Here is a 21,834-nt window from a genome sequence, read left to right on the forward strand (position 1 = left end):
TGTATTTTTAGGAAAATTACAAAATAGTTTTAGGTTTAGATTTCGCTTATTTTCATATGATGTATTTCACATACAACTCCTCTGAGTCTGTTATTGTCTTTATATATTGATGTATATAATTAAGACTGTTGAGTATTAGACTGTTTTTGTCTTCATGAAATACTTACTTTTTCAAGTTAATTTATATTCCAGGATGATGATGATTTTAATTTTTTTAGATGGAGTCTTGCTCTGTCACCAGCCTGTGTCACAGTGGCATAATCTGGGCTCACTGCAACCTCCACCTCCCGGGTTCAAGCGATTCTTCCACCTCAGCCTCCTAAGTAGCTGGGACTACAGGAACGCACCACCATGCCTGGCTAATTTTTGTATTTTTAGTAGAGATGGAGTTTCACCATGTTGGCCAGGATGGTCTGGATCCCTTGACCTCGTGATCTGCCCGCCTCAACCTCCCAAAGTGTTGGGATTACAGAAGTAAGCCACCTCGCCTGGCCCAGGATGATGATTTTTAAAGCTGTGTCTTTGCAAATGTAACTCTTTAGCAGTGTTGATATTCATTTGGCATATTGGCTGAATGATGGGTTTTAACCACCAGCCTTTGTTTTAAGTGGTTCTATCTTCCATTCTGATTGGTTTATGTGCCTATCATGTACCAGTTGTTAAATATTTTGGCTATTATCCCTGCTTTTTAAAATAATAAATTATAGCCGGGCACGGTGGCTCACGCCTGTAATCCCAGCACTTTGGGAGGCCGAGGTGGGTGGATTACAAGGTCAAGAGATCAAGACCATCCTGGCCAACATGGTGAAACCCCATCTCTACTGAAAATACAAAAATTAGCTGGGCATTTGGCACGCGTCTGTAGTCCCAGCTGCTCGGGAGGCTGAGGCAGAAGAATCGCTTGAACCCGGGAGGTGGAGGTTGCAGTGAGCCGAGACTGTGCCACTGTCCTTCAGCCTGGCGACAGAGCAAGACTCCGTCTCTAATAATAATAATAATAGTAAATTACAAATGACTAACATACTTCCATATGTAATTTCCTATTTGTTTGTTTTTAATTTTTAGTTTTATTTTGAGATAGGGCCTTGCTCTGTGGCCCAGGCTGGAGTGCAGTGGCACACTGATAGCTCCCTGCAGCCTTGACCTCCCAGCCTCAAGCAATCCTTCAACCTTAGCCTATATATATATAAATATATATTAAAAAATTATATATATATATATAAATAAAAATTTATATATATATATATATATTTTTTTTTTCTGTGGAGTCAAGGTCTTCCTATGTGTCCAAGTTTGGTCTCCTGGGCTCAAATTATCCACTTGCATCTGCCTCCCAAAGTGCCAGGATTACATAAGTGAGCCACTGCACCAGGCCTCCTGGTTTGTTTTTTTTGTTTTTGTTTTCTTTTTAAACTGGCTTTTAAAGTTATGAATATATTAAGTTTAAAAGATGGGTCTTGTACTTAAAATTTTTGTTGATTTATTTTTGTTCACATATTTTGTGCATCTTACTGCAGAAACATATGGCCATTTATAGTTTCTATAATGTAGAGGTGGTCATGTTTACCTATGTTAACTATGATACAGATAAAAATGCAGTCTTTAATGTTTGTTAGTTTAGGGCTAGGTGCGGTGGCTCACACTTGTAATCCCAGCACTTTGCGAGGCCGAGGCAGGAGGATTGCTTGAGGCAAGGAGTTTGAGACCCGCCTGGGCAACATGGTAAAACCCTGTCTCTACAAAAAAATACAAAAATTAGCTGGACGTGGTGGCCCACTCCTGTAATCCCAGCTACTCAGGAGGCTGAGATGGGAGGATCACTTGAACCCATGAGGTAGAGGTTGCAGTGAGCCAAGATTGCACCACTGGACTTCAGTTAGGGTGGCAGAGCAAGACCCTGTCTCAAAAACAAAAACAAAAACAAAAATCACAAAAGTATTTGTTAGTTTAAACTTTTAAAATGTTTATCACTATTTGTATGAAAATAAAATATTTTTCCATAGCATTTAGAAATTATAGTTGTATTTTAATGAATGTATTTTTCATGAAAATATCTTCTTTCACAAGGAAACTTTAATTTTGTTTTCATACCAGTGTATATGAACATTGCACTAAGCTTAATATTTATATTTTCTAGGTATTTTTTGCTTTAATGCTGACACCTCTTTTTAAAAAATCAAAACATGTGGGAATAGTTGAATTTTTTGTCACTGTGGCTTTTGGATTTATTGGCCTTATGATAATCCTCATAGAAAGTTTTCCCAAATCGTTAGTGTGGCTTTTCAGTCCTTTCTGTCACTGTACTTTTGTGATTGGTATCGCACAGGTAGGTAATATATTAATCTTGCATTCACTAAATATTTTCTTACTGTTTTATGTAGCTCCTTATACTACCATGAATGCTACCTTAGATTTACAAAAAAAATTATTTTAAAATTTTAGCATGAGAAGGAAATGATTTCTGGAGTATATTATTTATACCTAGTTTTCTTTATATTTTCTCCAGTTTTTTTAGTTAAATGTGCTGTTTATAAATTTTTCACTTTTTACTTCAATGTATCTCAGTAATTTATTTCACTGCAGAAACTCAGTTTGATAGTAGTTTGTTTAAATGTCAAGTAATTCTGATTGCCCTATAGACTGATTATACTGCTACCATTTATACATTTATCTCAGAATAACATATGGGAAAAAATTGTGTGGGAAGCAGAACAAATTTATTGTGAGTGTAGTGGCGAAATAAGTAGGCCTGGTGGATTTTGTTGGCCCAGGCTTCATGGAATTGTCATTTATCTAAATAACATTCAGACTCATAAATATTATTTTTATTAGTCCTTACAGGGATAGTCAGGTTCTAACTGAAACAAATCTTATAAGAAACTGCTTTTTTGTAAGTAAGCAGCCAAGAAAAAAAAAAAAAAAAAAAAGAAACTGCTTTATAGTGGAACGTAAATTTGGCTAATGTACAAGGAAAAAATGTAATTACTAAGTATAAGAAATTACTCATGTTGGTTGGATAGAAATTCTGATTCATGAAATATAATTAAATATTGAGTTAATCATTTACTTATTTATGACCTAAGAGATGGAGTTTCACTCTTGTTACCCAGGCTAGAGTGCAATGGCGCGATCTCGGCTCACCGCAACCTCCGCCTCCTGGGTTCAGGCAATTCTCCTGCCTCAGCCTCCTGAGTAGCTGGGATTACAGGCACGCACCACCATGCCCAGCTAATTTTTTTTTGTATTTTTAGTAGAGACGGGGTTTCACCATGTTGACCGGGATGGTCTTGATCTCTTGACCTCGTGATCCACCCGCCTCGGCCTCTCAAAGTGCTGGGATTACAGGCTTGAGCCACCGCGCCCGGCGATTGTTACAAATTTTGAGAGTTCACTGAGTCCCCCTTCTCTAGGAATGTAGAATTATAGATTCATAGGTTTTTGTTGTGAGTGGAATGGCCTTTCAGTGTCATTGAATTCATCTTCATTTTATAGATGAGGAAACTGAAGCCTAGAATAGTATAATTAAAGTGTATTCACTTAATGGCAGGGCTAGGACCTAAATGAGGCTTCAACCTCCAGTACACTTCTTTTTCTACACTATCACAAATACCTACTATGAATATTTTAATAATTGTGTTAATCAAAATACCTGCTTCCTTTTTACTATTAGAAGGATGCTAACCATAATTTTATTCTCCAATACTTACTTTGTTTGGCTTCCATATGGATCATAACCCTTTTTTTAGCATTTGTAATTATTAATATTGCAGTTTATTTTTATTTCATTTGTTAGTAATTACATTAGAATTAAATGCCCCTAGAGTGAATATATCCTAGTTAAAGAAGCACAGCATTAAAAATGATTGAAAATAATTGTTTTGATAAACATATTTTTGTAAAGTCTTTATTGTTTTCCTTATAAATTTATATTATTAATTTGGTAAACTGTTTAATCTGTTAAAAGGTCCAGTTTGGTTATTGCCACTCTAGATATACTGAATAATTCTAAGTAGTGTTAGCTTTTGCTTGTTTTTATCATTTTTATGTAATAAAATTAATGTTCCTATTTTTCAGGTCATGTATTTAGAAGATTTTAATGAAGGCGCTTTATTTTCAAATTTGACTGCAGGCCCATATCCTCTAATTATTACAATTATCATGCTCATACTTAACAGTATATTCTATGTCCTCTTGGCTGTCTATCTCGATCAAGTCATTCCAGGTATGCAGGTGGTTATTGAATTTTACTTTAAAGATTTTTTGGCTTTTTTGCTCACATAGGGTCAGCTTAATTTTAAGTTTTTTTTTTTTTTTTCCTAGCCAGGGTACCCTAAGTCATATTCATTGTTAAAGCTTTTAATTTGATTTTAAATAAGTATATTTTGTACCTTAGGCTGTAGCCACTTGTGACCATAAAGAGATTGTGTAAAAAGAGGGCAGTTTGTTTTGAAAACCTTAAGTCTGTAGAGGATCTTAACTTGGTCCTTCTTTATATCAGTCTTTTTAAATTAAGTATTTTATTTTACCCTGTAAGGTCCAAAACTGTGAAGTGATCTCGTAACTCCTACATTTTCTTTATCTTCTGTCCACATCTATAGCTAATATAGCAAACTCCTATAGATTCAATAGTAGTATTAAGTATCTAGCACTTTTTATTTTCCCCTTGTATTCCTCATTACCTGTGTCTGTATTCTACACCTGGACTGTCACATATGGTAACTACTAGCCATGTGTGGCTTTTAAAATTTAAATTGATTAAAATTAAATCAGTTAATTTATTTTTTTCAGTAGCACAAGCCACATTAATTGATTAAAATTAAATCAGTTAACAATTTATTTTTTTCAGTAGCACAAGCCACATTCCAAGTGCTTAGTAGCCATATATGGCTGTTAGTTACTAAATTGTATGGTGCCATCTAGATGTTCTATGGAACATTTTCACCATTATGAAAGATGTGCTGTGTAATACTACTCTAGTTTAGGGGTTCCCAACTTCCAGGACAAGGACCTCACTAGTTGCCTGTTAGGAACTGGGCTGCACAGCAGAAAATGAATGATGGGCAAGCAAGAGAAGCTTCATTTGTATTCACAGCTGCACCTGATCGCTCACATTACCACCTGAGCTCTGCCTCCTGTCAGATCAACAGTGGCAGCATCAGATTCTCATAGGAGCGTGAACTCTGTTGTGAAATGCGCATGTGAGGGATCTAGGTTGTATGCTGCTTTTTTTGTTTTTTGTTTTTTGTTTTTTTTAAAGACGGGGTTTCACCATGTTGGTCAGGCTGGTCTTGAACTCCCGACCTCAGATGATCTTCCCACCTTGGCGTCCAAAGTGCTTGGATTACAGGCGTGAGACACCACGCCCAGCCAGTTGTATGCTTCTTATGAGAATCTAGTGACTGATGATCTGTCACTGTCTCCCATCACCCCCACTTGGGACCATCTGGTTGCAGAAAAACAAGCTCAGGGCTCCTACTGCTTCTATATTATAGCGAGTTGTATAATTATTTCATTATATATTACAGTGTAATAATAATAGAAATAAAGTGCACAATAAATATAATACATTTGAATCATCCTGAAACTATCCTTGCCCCTTCTCTGTGAAAAAGTTGTCTACCATAAAACTGGTACCTGGTGCCACAAAGGCTGGGGACCACTATTCTAGACCATTGCAGTACCTCTCATCTAGTTATATACCTCAAGTCTATCTGAACACTTCACCTCTTTTTTTTGAGATTTTTATTATTATTATTACTGTTTTTTATTTAGATAGGGTTTTGGGAAATAGGTGGCATTTGGTAACATGAATAACTTCTTTATTGCACTCATCACCCAAGCAATGTACACTGTACCCAGTGTGTAGTCTTTTATCCCTCCCCCCTCCCACGTTTCCCCTGAGTCCCCATCATCTATTATATAGTTCTTATGTCTTTTCGTCCTCATAGCTTAGCTCCCACTTATGATTTTTGGTTTTCTATTCCTGAGTTACTTCACTTAGAATGATGGTCTCCATTTCCATCCAGGTTGCTGCAAATGGCATTATTTGTTCCTTTTTATGGATAAGTAGTATACTATGGTGTGTGTGTGTGTGTGTGTGTGTGTGTGTGTGTGTGTGTGTCACATTTTCTTTATCCAGTCGTTGGCTGATGGACATTTAGGCTGGTTTCATATTTTTGCAATTGTGAATTGTGCTGTTATAAACCTGCATGGGCAAGTGTCTTTTTCACAGAATGACTTCTTTTATTCTGGATAGATGCCTAGGAGTGGGATTGATGGATCAAATTGTAGACTTACTTTTAGTTCTTTAAGGAATTTCCACACTGTTTTTTATGGTGGTTTTACTAGTTTACATTCCTATCAGCAGTGTAAAAGTGTTCCCTTTCACCACATCCACACCAGCATCTATCACTTTTTGATGTTTTGATTATGGCCATTCTTGCAGGAGTAAGGTGATATTGCATTGTGGTTTTGATATGCATTTCCCTGATCATTAGTGATGTTAAGCATTTTTTCATGTTTGTTGGCCATTTGTATATGTTCTTCGGAGAGCTGTCTATTCATGTGCTTAGCCTACTTTTTGATGGGATCGTTTGTTTTGTTCTTGCTGATGTTTGAGTTACTCATAGAGTCTAGATATTAGTCCTTTGTCAATGTATATATTGCAAAGACTTTCTCCCACTCTGTGGGTTGTCTGTTAACTGCTGATTATTTCTTTTGATATGGAGGTTTTTAGTTTAATTAAGTCCCATCTATTTATCTTTGTTTTTGTTGCATTTGCTTTTTGGTTCTTGGTCATAAAGTCTTTGCCTAAGCCAACATCTAGAAGGGTTTTTCTTATGTTATCTTCTCGAATTTTTATGGTTTCAGGTCTTAGATTTAAATCTTTGATCTGTCTTGAGTTGATTTTTGTATAGGGTGAGAGATGAGAATCCAGTTTCATTCTTCTATATGTGGAATGCCAGTTATCCCAGCATTTGTTGAATAGGGTGTCCTTTCCCTACTTTATGTTTTTGTTTGCTTGCTGTTGGAGCAGTAACAGTTGCCAGTGGGAATGCCACATACTGATAAAATAAATTGGAATCCCCTGTACTTGGCATCAGATTCCTTTGAAATATGGCCAATCTAGAAGAGTAGACATTTGAAAAAAATAAGGAGTGTAGGTATTTTGAGGGGAAAAAGGGAGAAAATGGAACATGTTCTGCGGGCAGTTATCACTGTATGCTATTCCTTTCTTCCCTCCCTCCCTCCCTCCCTTCCTTCCTTCCTTCCTTCTTCCCTTCCCTTCTTTTTCTTTCTTTTCTTTTCTTTTTCAGTCAGGGTCTTACTGTGTTTTTCAGGCTGGAGTGTAGTGGCACAATCATGGCTCACTGCAGCCTTAGTCTCCTGGGCTCATGTAATCCCCTTGCCTCAGCCTCTCAAGTAGCTGGGACTACAGGCATGCACCACCATATCTGACTAATTTGTTGCATTTTTTTGTAGAGACAAGGTTTTGCCATATTGCCTCGGCAGGTCTCAAACTCCTGGGCTCAAGAAATCTGCCAGCCTCTGCCTTCCAAAATGTTAGGATTATAGGTGAGAGCCACCATACCTGGCCTCACTGTATACCATTCCAAGTCTCATATTTCTATCCCGCTGGTTTGTCGCTCCCCCTAATTCTATAGTCTTTTCCATGAAGCATATTCATTCTTCTAGATACTACTTGTTTTCAAAGACCATTTAAGATGGTGCCCATTCAAGTCTTCAGTGCATTCAGCCTGTGTTGTGTTCTTTGCCATTTGCTATCTACTTGTACTCATAAAGGTATTAGTTCCTTTAGCACAGAAAATGTGTTTTATTCACCTTTACATCCCCGTTTATTCTCTGAAACTCTGAAACTATTTAGGGACTAGAATTATTTATCAGTAAAACTTTGATTCATACAATATTGATGTAATACTTTACGCCTAAACTTTATTTCCTTATTACTTTTAAATGACAAATGAAAATTGTATATGTTTATTGTGTACAACCTGATGTTTGGAAATATATATATGTTGCAGAATGGTACCTAAACTTTAGATGAAGGTTGTCATATGTTTCAAATACTGTCTTTATGATTTAAAAACTAATGATAACTCAGTTTTTTAATGTTTATTTTTCAGGGGAATTTGGCTTACGGAGATCATCTTTATATTTTCTGAAGCCGTCGTATTGGTCAAAGAGTAAAAGAAATTATAAGGAGTTATCAGAGGGCAATGTTAATGGGAATATTAATTTTAGTGAAATTATTGAGCCTGTTTCTTCGGAATTTGTAGGAAAAGAAGCCATAAGGTATGATTCAGTCTTTGGCAATTTAGGTATAAGAACTGCTGATGGAACCTGCCACATTTAAATCCTATTCTTTAAATATGTATGTAAATTTGGTAACTTAGATTTGGTATGTATGCCATGATTTTAAAACATTAATAGGGGTGACTTCTCTTTTTCTTATTTTGTTTGCAACCATTTAGAATAAAGTTGGTGCTAGTTTTGAAATTTTATGTTTGTTTCTTCCTTTCCTTTTTCCTTTTTCCTTTTTCCTCTTTCCGTTTTCCGCTTTCCTTTCCTTTCCTTTCCTTTCCTTTCCTTTTTCCTTTCCTTTTTCCTTTCCTTTTTCCTTTCCTTTTTCCTTTCCTTTTTCCTTTCCTTTTTCCTTTCCTTTCCTTTCCTTTTTCCTTTCCTCTTTCCTTTCCTCTTTCCTTTCCTCTTTCCTTTCCTTTCCTTTCCTTTCCTCTTTCCTTTCCTTTCCTTTCCTTTCCTTTCCTTTTTCCTTTCCTTTCCTCTTTCCTTTCCTCTTTCCTTTCCTTTCCTTTCCTCTTTCCTTTCCTCTTTCCTTTCCTCTTTCCTTCCCTCTTTCCTTCCCTCTTTCCTTCCCTCTTTCCTTCCCTCTTTCCTTCCCTCTTTCCTTCCCTCTTTCCTTCCCTTTTTCCTTCCCTCTTTCCTTCCCTCTTTCCTTCCCTTCCCTTCCCTTCCCTTTCCTTTCTCCTTTCCTTTCCTTTCCTTTCCTTTCCTTTCCTTTCATTTCCTTTCCTTTCTTTCCCTTCCTCTTTCCTTCTTTCCTTTCTTTCCTTTTTCCTTTCTTTCGATAGAATCTTGCTCTGTCGCCCAGTCTGGAGCACAGTGGCACAATCTCAGCTCACTGTAACCTCTGCCTCCCAGATTCAAACAATTCTTATGCCTCAGCCTCCCAAGTAGCTGGGTCTACAAGCACGTGCCACCATGCCTGGCTGATTTTTATATTTTTAGCAGAGATGGGGTTTCACCATGTTGGCCAGACTGGTCTCAAATTCCTGGCCTCAAGTGATCCACCTGCCTTGGCCTCCCAAAGTGCTGGCATTACAGGTATGAGCCACCACACCTGTCCCTGAAATTTTATGTTTGAATGGAAAAGTTTAAAAGTAATAAAACCTGATGTTTATGCAATTAATGTTTATAGATTTTCCCATTATGTAGACTGAAACATGATAACTATTAACTCTATAATTTTATTCATGCTACTTTGTCTTATACAGCATGTTAAAGTGTCCACTGTTAATTTTATAGACTTCTAGGGTTTTGTGACATAATTAGAATATTACATTAATTTTTTTTTTTTTTTTTTTGAGATGTAGTTTCAGTCTTGTTGCCCAGGCTGGAGTGCAATGGTGCAATCTCGGCTCACCACAACCTCCACCTTCTGAGTTCAAGTTGTTCTCCTGCCTGAGCCTCTCAAGTATCTGGGATTACAGGCATGCACCACCACGCTCTGCTAATTTTGTATTTTTAGTAGAGATGGGGTTTCACCATGTTGGCCAGACTGGTCTTGATTTCCTGACTTCAGGTGATCCGCTCGCCTCAGCCCCTCAAAGTGCTGAGATTACAGGCAAGAGCCACCATGGCTGGCCTACTTTAATTTTTAAGAACCAAAGAAATTCATTACTGTTCCTTGCTAGGTCAGTCAGTACCAAATTTAGAAATAAATTAAGGAGAAAGAAAATAAAATGAAATTAAAAAGTGAAGCATATTTTTAAAATTTAAGAAAAATGTAAAAATTCCAGAGAGTCCAAATACTTAAGATGTAATTTGTTGGCCAGTGGTCTCCTTTATCAAGGGTAAATTTTAACTGATTAACAAATCATTTCCTTAAAAAGAAATGAAAAAAAAGTTAGAATAAGAAAATCACTTCACATTTATTAATGGTTTGAAATGTGTGCTGACATGAAATAGCATCTGTTTTTATATTCCCCCTTCACCAATGTAACAAGTGTTTGATTATCAGAAATGAAAAGAAATCCATAAATTGGCTTAAATCAAATGCTTCACTTAGTTTTAGAAGCTGAGTTGGCATGAAAAATGAATCAGTGACACTTACAATGGAAAGGAATACTGTGCTTTTCTCTGGCAGCTTCTTTAAAATAATTTTATAATTGATCTCTGAAAAACACAAGTTGGAACTGCACCAGTTGACTTGCACATGGATTTTTTTCAATAAACATTTTGGAAAATTTTTTGGAGATGTGCAACAATTTGAAAAAACTCGCAGATGAACTGTTAGCCTACAAATATTAAATAATAATAATAGTAATGTTAGGTATGTCATGAATGCATAAAATATTTATAGATATTAGTCTATTTTAACATTTACAATCATAAAATATGCACAGATCTATTCTAGTAAGTTATACTTTATCAAAACTTAATGCATGCAATTATGACAGACCATACATTATGCCAATGCATGATTGAGAGAAATGTAAACAAATGTGAAGATGCAGTATTAAATCATAACAACATAAAGTTAACTACAGTATTACTGTACACTGTAATAATTTTATAGCACCTTCTTTTCCTGTCATGGTGAGCTTAAGTGTTCCAAGTATATACTTCAAATGCCTTGAGATGACTTAAATTATTTCCTTGTGAGCAGTTCATCTCTCCAGTAAATTGCATATCATGATAAAAAGTAATGTCTCAGGGTTCTTGCTTATTTTTTATCATGTTTAGTGCAATACTTCAAGCTTAGAATAGCATCATGGGATACACAGGAATTGCCACTAGTGATGCTGGAAGTGCTTTCAAGAAGCAGAGAAAGGTCATGACATTATAAGAAAAAGCTGAACTGCTTGATATGTATCATAGATTGAGGTTTGAGAGTACAGATGCCTGGCATTTTGAATAGACTATGTATCTTGTTCATCTTATAAATAGATGGTGTAAACTGATGGCATTGATAAATATAGTATAGTACTGTAAACATATATATTTACCTTATAATGTTCGTAACATTTTCTTTCCTCTAGTGTACTTTATAATAATATAGTATTTAACATTTAAAACCTGCAAAATATATGCTAACCAACCGTTTATATTATCTTCAAGGCTTCCTATCAACAGTAGTCTGGCAGTAGATTAGTTTTGGGGGAGTAAAAAGTTATATGTGGATTTTCAACTGTGTAGCAGGGGAAGTTGGCACTCCTAATCTGTGTTTTCAAGCATCAATTGTATAGTTATTATCAGCTTTCTTTGGTTCATTGTTTTAGTAGGAAAGTATTATTATTTTATTCTTATAAAATGTGATAGCTTTGATAAAAATATTATACACGTAAACACACATATAAATTGCTTTAAATACTTAAAATATAAAACTCTATTTTTCAGAATTAGTGGTATTCAGAAGACATATAGAAAGAAAGGTGAAAATGTGGAGGCTTTGAGAAGTAAGTAGCTTTCCTAGTATTCAGGCCATAGTATTAAAGTACAAATATAAAGATAATTTGCATAGCTTGTGGGAAATTTAAACTTCTCTACCAAATTTTTTGTCTTGCTTTTTTTTTCCCCCCCTGAGTTGGAGTCTGGCTCTTGTTGCCCAGGCTAGAGTGAAGTGGCATGATCTCAGCTCACTGTAACCTTCGCCTCCTGGTTCAAGCGATTCTCCCACCCCAGTCTCCCAAGTAGCTGGGATTACACGCACCCACTATCATGCCTGGCTAATTTTTATATTTTTGTAGAGTTGGAGTTTCACCATGTTGGGCAGGCTGGTCTCAAACTCCTGACCTCAGGTGATCTGCCCGCCTCGGCCTCTTAAAGTGCTGGGATTACAGATGTGAGCCACCGCACCTGGCCTCTGTCTTGCTTTTTGAGATAACTTCCATTTATGTGATTAATATTCAATATAAAACTAACAATATGAAATTTGTAAAAGTAAAAAATAATATCTATTAAGATTAAAAATAATTATTTGAATAAGCCTATGTCATTATTTCATTATTTTGTATGTATACAATACATGTTAGTCACTTTTTAAAAAATTCATTTGGCCTATTATAAGGTTTTTCAGCCTCAGCACTACTGACATTTTTGTCCTGATAATTCTTTGCTGTAGAGAACTGTTCTTTATTATAGAATGTTTAGCATTGTGTCAATGTGTTAATCCCCAGAACCAAGAGATCACACACACACACACACACACACACACACACACACACACACACACACAGTATGAATACAGGGTGGGGGATTAGGGGAAGTTTGTTTTAAGTAATTACTTAATGAGATCATGGGCCTGGTAAGTGCAGAAATCTAAAAGGCAGTTTGGAAACTCAGGCAGGAGTTGAAGTTTCAGTCTTGAGTTCAAAACCTGCAGAGAGGATGACAGGCTGCAAACTCATGTAGGAATCTGTTACATTCTTGAGGTAGGACTCTTCCAAGAAACCCCAGTTTTTTCTCTTAAGGCCTTCAACTGATTGGATAATGTTTACCATTATTATCAAGAGTAATCTAGTTTAAGTCAGATGATTATAAAAGTTAATGATATCTACAGCAACATCTACATCAGTATTTTTCCAAATAACTGTGCACTGTAGCCTAGCCAGGGGGACCCATAAAATTAACCTTCACCAGCAGCATCCCTGGCTTTGATCACCAAAGAGAGAAGGAGTTCTGCCACAAGAATGTAACACATTCTTACATGAGTTTCCAGCCTGTCAGCCTATGAATTTTGGACTCAAGACTGCAACTTTAATTCTTGCCTAAGTTTTCAACCTGCCCTACAGATTTTCAAACTTACCAGACCTCACAATCTTTTGAAGCAGTTCCTTAAAATAAACCTTCCCTAATTCCCCAACCCAACACTCATACTTGTTCCATTGTGTGTAGTCTCTTGGTTCTGGAGACTGACTGACACACTGCTAAACATTCCTAGCTTCTGCCCACCACGTGCCTGAGTAAACCCCCTCTCCTAGTTGTAACAACCAAAAATGTCTCCAGGCTTTACCAAATGTCTTCTAGGAGACAAATTAATTAAGAAGAAAGTAGGGACAGTGGTATATTAATAGGGTTTTAGTTTGCATTTGCCTAATGTTATTAATCACCTTTTTATATGATTATTGGCATTTGGAGGTTTTCCTTTATTAAACACCTATGCAAGTTCTTTTCACATTTTGGTTTTTAAGACCTTTGTTAGATACAGGTATTTAAATATTTATCTCAGTCTGAGGCTTGCCTTTTAATTCTAATAATAGTGTCTTTTGATGAACACAAGTTCTTAATTTGAATGAAGTCCAATTTATGAATCTTTTATGGTTACAGTGCTTTTCAAGTCTTTTTATTCAACATTGGAAATTATGTGTGGCCTCCAATGTAAAGTTACTATAATAACTAATAAATTATAATAATAATTGTAATAACAACTACAACTAATTGTTTCTAATGCAAAGAAGGAAGAGAATGAAATAAAAGGCATCCAGATTGAAAAAGATGCAGTTAAATTATTTATGTGCAGTTGACATAATAATCTGTTTTTAAAATCTTTTAGATCAACAAAAAAAATAGTGGAACTAAACAGTGAGTTTTGCAAGATGATAGGATACATGATAAATAATGGAAAAATCAATTATATTTCTATATGTTACCAACGCATAATTGGAAATTAAAATTAAAAATAGCATTTAGCATAAAAAAAATCCTTACAGGTAAATAAGACAAAAGGTGTAAAAGACATATCCTGAAAAGTACAAAACATTGCTGAGACAAATTAAAGAAGACAAATAAATAGAGAGAAATACCACGTTAATGGGGCGGAACACTTAATGTTCGGTTATTGAGTTCCCTTTCATCTTTTAACTTAGATTACTGGCCTTAGGCTCTGAGACTTTTTCCTTCTTGTTTTATATTTTAGCCTTCTTAGCCTAGTTTTTGTTGTTGTTGTTTGTTTGTTTGTTTTTGAGACAGGGTCTTGTTCTGTCCCCCAGGCTGGAGTATAGCGGCACAATCTTGGCTTATCACTGCCCTGACTTCCCAGGATCAGGTGATTCTCCCACCTCAGCCTCCCAAGCAGTTGGGACTACAGGTGCCATCACGCCTAGCTAATTTTTGTATTTTTTTTTTTTCTTTTTTTTTTTTTAGACGGAGTTTCGGTCTTGTTACCCAGGCTGGAGTGCAATGGCGCGATCTCGGCTCACCGCAACCTCCGCCTCCTGGGTTCAGGCAATTCTCCTGCCTCAGCCTCCTGAGTAGCTGGGATTACAGGCACGCGCCACCATGCCCAGCTAACGTTTTTGTATTTTTAGTAGAGACGGGGTTTCACCATGTTGACCAGGATGGTCTCGATCTCTTGACCTCGTGATCCACCCGCCTCGGCCTCCCAAAGTGCTGGGATTACAGGCTTGAGCCACCGTGCCCGGCTAATTTTTGTATTTTTTTAGAGACAGGATTTCACCATGTTGCCCAGGCTAGTCTCAAACCCCTGGGCTCAAGTAATCCTCCCGTCTCAGCCTCCCAAAGTGTTGGGATTACAGGCGTGAGCCACTGTGCCTGGCCAGCCTAATTTTTTTACTAAGCCGTTTCTGCTTCATCATTTCAGATCCCTATCCCCTGTCTTCCTTTAGTCCTTTATGTATCCATTCAGTGATATTGCTTCTTTAAATCTAACCTTTCAAGCCATTTCTATAGTATTAATTGCTTTTTTTTTTTTTTTTTTTTTTTTTTTTTTTTTTGCCAGTTTATTTAAATGCCTATAAATATCCTTGGGAACAAATTTTTGCTTGTTTTAAATCCCTTGGCAATGCCCAAAAATTGGGACACAGAAAACTCCCAAATATTTTGTGTATTCCTAAATCTTACTGTATGAATAAATAAAGCTGATTTTTATTTACTTTCCTTACTGTTTATATCATCGACTGTAACAAAGAAGCTATTTTACATGCTATCAAATATGCTGGTAACTTTAAATATGTATTTATAGTTATATCACCTTGAAGATTGCACAAATATTATGAATTATCATGCAAAGCTGAACAGACATAAAAATCACATTTGAGTCTTCTTTTTTCCTGAACTAGATTTGTCGTTTGACATATATGAGGGTCAGATTACTGCCTTACTTGGCCACAGTGGAACAGGAAAGAGTACACTGATGAATATTCTTTGTGGACTATGCCCACCTTCTGATGGTGAGAGTTTTCTGTCTTAAAGGAAGAAAAGAAACTTCCATATATATTTATATGTGTGTGTGTGTGTGTGTGTGTGTGTGTGTGTGTGTGTATTTAAATGTGTTGAATAATTTTTGTCAATGATTGGAACCAACTTCTGTATCTGTAAAGGTGTTTTTTTTTTTTTCTTGACTACACACGTGGTTGTTTTAATAGACAATAAAAATTATTCTATCATGTTTAATAAAGTAAAAAGGATCTAATTTCATACATATTTCTATATATATACACACATATACAACATACATCTGTATGTTGTATATGTGTGTGTGTTTATTCATCATTTTCAAGGAAGGATAAATGGGTAACTTATTGGAAATTAAATCAGAACTATAGACTGGGGTTGAGAAAATGAATATAGATATCTAAATATATAGCAGTAGCTCAAAAGGAAATAATCATAAATGTTCATAACTATCTTCTAAAATAGGATTTTTTTTTTTTTTTTTTAGACGGAGTTTCACTCATGTTACCCAGGCTGGAGTGCAATGGCGCGATCTCGGCTCACTGCAACCTCCGCCTCCTGGGTTCAGGCAATTCTCCTGCCTCAGCCTCCTGAGTAGCTGGGATTACAGGCACACACCACCATGCCCAGCTAATTTTTTGTATTTTTAGTAGAGACGGGGTTTCACCATGTTGACCAGGATGGTCTCGATCTCTTGACCTCGTGATCCACCCGCCTCGGCCTCCCAAAGTGCTGGGATTACAGGCTTGAGCCACCGCGCCCGGCCTAAAATAGAATTTTAAAGGCATACCTCAAAAGTATAATTTTGATATGTGATTATTCTTTAGGCAAGAATTCAATATAGTAGCTCCATATTTTGGCAGTAATTAGAGTGGCAGTACAAAAAATATTTTACTTTACTAAAGGGCTGAATTATATTGAATCTGCATTTCAACTCTTTAAATATTGTTTAACTTTTAAAATTAGTTTGGTTTTGTTATTTGTCTTTAGTTGTATCACTTTTTGTTGATAGCTATAATATCTTACATTTATATAAGAAAATTATGATTTTTCTCATGATTCTTCATAATGTATGATTGTTTTGATTTAGTAGTTCTTTAGTGGGATATATTAGTGTTCACTTTATAGAAAAGGAAAGCTGGAATTAAGAGAGATTAAGTAATTTGGCCATGACCACACAGCTAGCTAGGATAAAATTTATAGTTCTTTAATCCCTCCACTATTGCATAATGTCTACAAAATTGTTACTGGAATACAAATGTAAACAATATATCAATAGATATATATGTTTAGCATCAAGCTTTTAGTTTCTTGATTTTCCCACTATGTTATATGACCTGTAAGTGATGGAAAATGAGATAGAAATATAAGTGGATGCAGATCATCAATAACATGGAAAAGAGGGTATATTGTGTCTTGTAAATTTATATTAATTTTTTAACTTATATGTCTGTTATAACCAAATAAGTTATCAGAATACTTCAAAACATACACATTTAAAATAATTAATGTACATTTAAATATATATTTTGCTTTTAGGGTTTGCATCTATATATGGACACAGAGTCTCAGAAATAGATGAAATGTTCGAAGCAAGAAAAATGATTGGCATTTGTCCACAGTTAGATATACACTTTGATGTTTTGACAGTAGAAGAAAATTTATCAATTTTGGCTTCAATCAAGGGGATACCAGCCAACAATATAATACAAGAAGTATGCTATTCATATAGAAATCTTTGCTTTTATTTTCTGTAATTAATCTTTTGTAATGACTTGTGCAATAAAAATATGCTTGAAAATCTAAATATAACACTTGTCTTGAGCTAAACAGAAAGCTATTACAAAGAATTAGACAGAATTTGGAGTAAATGTTTTAGCAAACATAAAAGTTTGTTTCTTCTGGAGGATGCTTGTCTGCCATACTCCTACCTTCTCTTCCTCTCATCTCCTCTACCCCCTCCTACTTCCACACATACACTAAGAGCCCTCACAGTGATTCCTTCCACCAAAGAAGATACAAAAGTAAAACCTTTCCCTCAAGAATCTTGTTACCTGTTGTTTTCATAATTATATATGAATATATGTAAAAGGAAGTTCCATGCTAAAGGAACATTTTTAAAGTTGATATTAAAATTATTTTAAAACATATGTTACTTAAATATTTAACATATTAAAACTTAAAATATTTAAAAAATATATTGATAATTACATAAATGATATGATTTAAAAAATAACATTGGTCATGCTTTACTTTTACAGGTGCAGAAGGTTTTACTAGATTTAGACATGCAGACTATCAAAGATAACCAAGCTAAAAAATTAAGTGGTGGTCAAAAGAGAAAGCTGTCATTAGGAATTGCTGTTCTTGGGAACCCAAAGGTAAATAAATATTAGTTTTACAAATGAGATTATTTTAAATTATGTCAAATTAAAAAGCAGTTTGTAGAAAGATATGTATTATGTAAAGGTTAAGTATATACATAAAATACTATATGCTATTAGGGAGGTAATCACAGTAATGAGATTTTAAAACTGAAGACAGAAAAATGTATAACTTCTTTTTTTTTTTTTTTTTGTAGTTTTTGAGGTACTAGAGCGTTTTGGTTACATGGATGAACTATATAGTGATGAATTCTGAGATTTTAGTGTACCCATCTCCTGAGTAGTTTACATTGTACTCAATATGTAGATTTTTTTTTATTCCTCACCCTCCTTCTGCCCTTCTCTTTCTGAGTTACAACATCTTTATGATAACTTGTTACTTTTAGGAAGGAGAATGGAAGAATAGACCTTAGTTATGACTGCTGTGCTTGCTTGCTTGCTTGCTTTCTCTTTCTTTCTTTCTTTCTTTCTTTCTTTCTTTCTCTCTCTCTCTCTCTCTCTCTTTCTTTCTTTCTTTCTTTCTTCTTTTCTTTTCTTTTCTTTTTTTTTCATCTGTAGAGATGAGATCTTGCTATATTGCCTAGGCTGGTCTTGAACTCTTGGCATCATGCAAGCCAACTGCCTTTGCCTTCCAAAGTGATGGGATTACAGGCATGAGCCACCACGCCTGGCCTCCATGTTTTATTTCTTTAAAAAATTATCTGAAGAAAATGTGGCCAAAAAATAACATTGCTGAATTGGAATGGTAGCTTTAATAGTATTACTTTTTTGTTTTCTGTAGTTTAAAAAAATATTTGTTATAGTTAATAACAAAGGTTAAGAAACAAAATCAAAGGAATAATTCAGTTTGTCACTGTCTTCTGCTTTGATTTTTTATGTATTTGTTTTATGCTGTTCTCTGTCATAGAAACAGATAAACAACTGATGTACTACTTTACACACACACGGCGTTAAAACTAACAGGTGCATGCAGCTAGGATGACCATCCCGGGTTTAGTGATGTCCTAGGAAAACTCACAGGACTCAGCGCATAGTCATACTCATTGCTATGATTTATTACAGCAGCTAGGATGATCTGTTGATTCCCACCATCTTGCCACATTCTCCCTTGCTGTTGCAACTGGGGAATGATTCTGGATCCTGGCTTTATGTTACTTAGTCTTCCTCTCAGCCCCCATCACCATGTTTTTTTTTAAATTAAAAATAGTCTTGAAACAAACTGTTTCCCTTGAACTAATATAAAACTGTATATTCTTCTCCAAAAAAAGCAAGTGTTACATCTATAAATGTAATTGTTGAGGATAATAGCAATATACTTAATGTTGTTGTTTAGATTATTTATCTGTCATTATGCTTTTGTCTTATATATTACAGAGAGTCTTTTAGAATTAAACCAGGGAAAATACTCACATGACAAATTTATAATTTAAAAAATTTATGTGAGTGCAACTATGAATGAAAAAAGAAATCTGATCTATTATATTTCTGATTGAAAATAATAACTTGAAATGGAGCAGTTTTTTAGTGTCCACATGCGTTTTTAATATTTAGTTTTTCTGAGGATTCTCTTTTTATACAGATACTGCTGCTAGATGAACCAACAGCTGGAATGGACCCCTGTTCTCGACATATTGTTTGGAATCTTTTAAAATACAGAAAAGCCCATCGGGTGACAGTGTTCAGTACTCATTTCATGGATGAAGCTGACATTCTTGCAGGTGAGATTTTTGCTTTATTTTTGAAGGCTGAGATCATGGGCCAAAAGGAAGATAGACATAGAGATGCTAATTCCTGAGGTATAAATAGAGAAGCTTTTACCTAGAGGTATATTTCCTTCACAAAAAAAGTTTTAAAAATTTTAAAATGATATATTTTGTGTTGAGCATCTCTAAGACCATTCCAGGTTTAGTGATGTCCTAGGAGAACTCATAGGACTCAGCACATAGTCATACTCGTGGCTATGATTTATTACAGCAAAAGGATGCAAAGCAAAATTAGCAAAGGGAAAAGGTATATAAGGCAAAGTCTAGAGGAAACCAGATGGAAGCTTCCAAGAGTTCTCTCCCAGTAGAGCAGACAGATGTGCTTTAATTTCTTCAGCATTGAATTGTAACAACATGTGTGAAATATCTACTTGGGAAAGTTAGTATATACTCGGTGTTCAAGATTCTTACTGGGTGCTGGTCACATAAGTATCTTCTGCCTAGCACATACCAAAGTTTCAAATTCCCAGAAGTAAAAAAGGTATTCAGCATAAACCACATTGTTTGTACAGTTTAGGCAGTGAGCCACCCTTATTTGTTTTAAGAATAGTAGGAACCCTCCCAAAGCCAAGTTCTCACCTAACAGCCAAGGGCCAACCTTGTAAGCAGGTCTAAGGATAGAAGCCTCCGACCTGCTTTTTCTGCACAATTTTATATACATACATATAAAGAATCAAAGTTAAAGTCAGCACATCACTTTTAATATCTATGACAAAATACAGAAGTTTAAAATTCTAGAGCAACTTCTGTCTGCTTATAATTATAAGCTAATAAAATTGGGCAAGTCATTCATGTCTTTTGTAGTATCTTTGTTTTAAAAAATCCAACAAACTAATATTTGTTCTTCTTATTCTGTTGATTTTGGGAGTTATTTCTACATTTGGTTATAAAGGAAATTGTGAAAGTGCTTGTATTGGTAAGGCTTTTAGGAAAAATCAGATATTTGGAATAATATATGGAAAGTCGACTCTAGAGTCAGACTGCTTGAGTATACTTCCTGGCTTTGTTACTTAATAGCCACATGAAACATATATAAGGAATCTATTTTCTTTTTGCCTTAGTATTCATATCTGAAAAATAGTTGATGATAATTTTTTATGTTAAAAAACATAAAAGTAATTGTGTTTACTTTGTTGTCAAGAAAAAAAGAAATTGCTTGTAGGCCTCCTGAGAATAAGGCATATATGTATGTTTGTATATATTCTCAGGTTCTTTTCTAGTTTCATCCTCATAAGATTGCTGTGATGATTAATGATATCATAACATGGATGGCTTTAATATGAGAAACCATAAAATATAAATGCCAATTATTAATGCTGTTGATAACTTAGAAATTGAAATGTAAATATTTATCTGCAGATAGGAAAGCTGTGATATCACAAGGAATGCTGAAATGTGTTGGTTCTTCAATTTTCCTCAAAAGTAAATGGGGGATTGGCTACCGCCTGAGGTATCATTGAGTTTTATTGACATTATTCTGTATTATACTCTTGATATACTGTTATTATTTGGAGTCTTGCTGTTGTATGCTTTGACTATCTTTGAGGGCACTAAATTTAATTTAAAGCCTTTATTATAATTTTCTTTTGGCTGTTTATTGTGTAATCATTAATTATGATTTTTGGTATTCTTTAGCATGTACATAGACAAATTTTGTGCCACTGAATCTCTTTCTTCACTGGTTAAACAACATATGCCTGGAGCTACTTTATTACAACAGAATGACCAACAACTTGTGTATAGCTTGCCTCTCAAGGACATGGACAAATTTTCAGGTATTACTTACTCTGTCTCTTGGTGTTTGAATTGGGATCTTACACTGGGAATAGGTTTTATTGATACCCTTTTTGTTTTTGTCTCCATGTAGTATTGCCATGCTCCCAGGTGGCCAGAGTTAATATTCTGTTTCTGCTTTATTTTGTTTTCGAAAACTAGAAAAAATACAGTGAATTTTTTTGTTGTTACAAACACCATGTAAGAAACGGTAACTAATATATTAAATACTTAAGAAAATGTTAAAAAACGTAAGAATATTTGTGTTTACTTTGTTGTCAAGAAAAAAAATTACTTGTAGGCCTCCTGAGAGTAAGGCGTATGTGTATGTTTGTATACATTCTCAGGTTCTTTTCTAGTTTCATGATTTCATAATGAATTACATGACAAATCCTTGAATCCTTTTAATTGAGGCTTATTTTTTAACTTTTTAATGAGGAACTCAAACTCAGCCTCCTTCC

The 21,834-nt window shown here is 35.1% G+C and overlaps 1 protein-coding gene across 3 annotated transcripts in view; it reads left to right on the forward strand.

Annotated features, from left to right (window-relative positions):
* Positions 1-21,834, forward strand: part of ABCA5 (ATP binding cassette subfamily A member 5) — a 100,910-nt gene that overhangs the window by 23,550 nt on the left and 55,526 nt on the right. For all 3 annotated transcript variants that reach the window (XM_032241888.1, XM_032241887.1, XM_032241889.1), the window contains 10 exons: positions 2,138-2,326; positions 4,075-4,222; positions 8,145-8,313; positions 11,659-11,717; positions 15,339-15,449; positions 16,993-17,168; positions 17,715-17,834; positions 19,417-19,555; positions 20,960-21,050; positions 21,236-21,375. In XM_032241888.1, the coding sequence (XP_032097779.1) occupies positions 2,138-2,326; positions 4,075-4,222; positions 8,145-8,313; positions 11,659-11,717; positions 15,339-15,449; positions 16,993-17,168; positions 17,715-17,834; positions 19,417-19,555; positions 20,960-21,050; positions 21,236-21,375 (1,342 nt within the window). The remainder of the gene's footprint in view (positions 1-2,137; positions 2,327-4,074; positions 4,223-8,144; positions 8,314-11,658; positions 11,718-15,338; positions 15,450-16,992; positions 17,169-17,714; positions 17,835-19,416; positions 19,556-20,959; positions 21,051-21,235; positions 21,376-21,834) is intronic.

The sequence above is a fragment of the Sapajus apella genome, unplaced genomic scaffold, assembly GCF_009761245.1.
Source record: "Sapajus apella isolate SASKATOON/1434 unplaced genomic scaffold, GSC_monkey_1.0 scaffold48, whole genome shotgun sequence".
Classification (NCBI taxonomy): domain Eukaryota; kingdom Metazoa; phylum Chordata; class Mammalia; order Primates; family Cebidae; genus Sapajus; species Sapajus apella.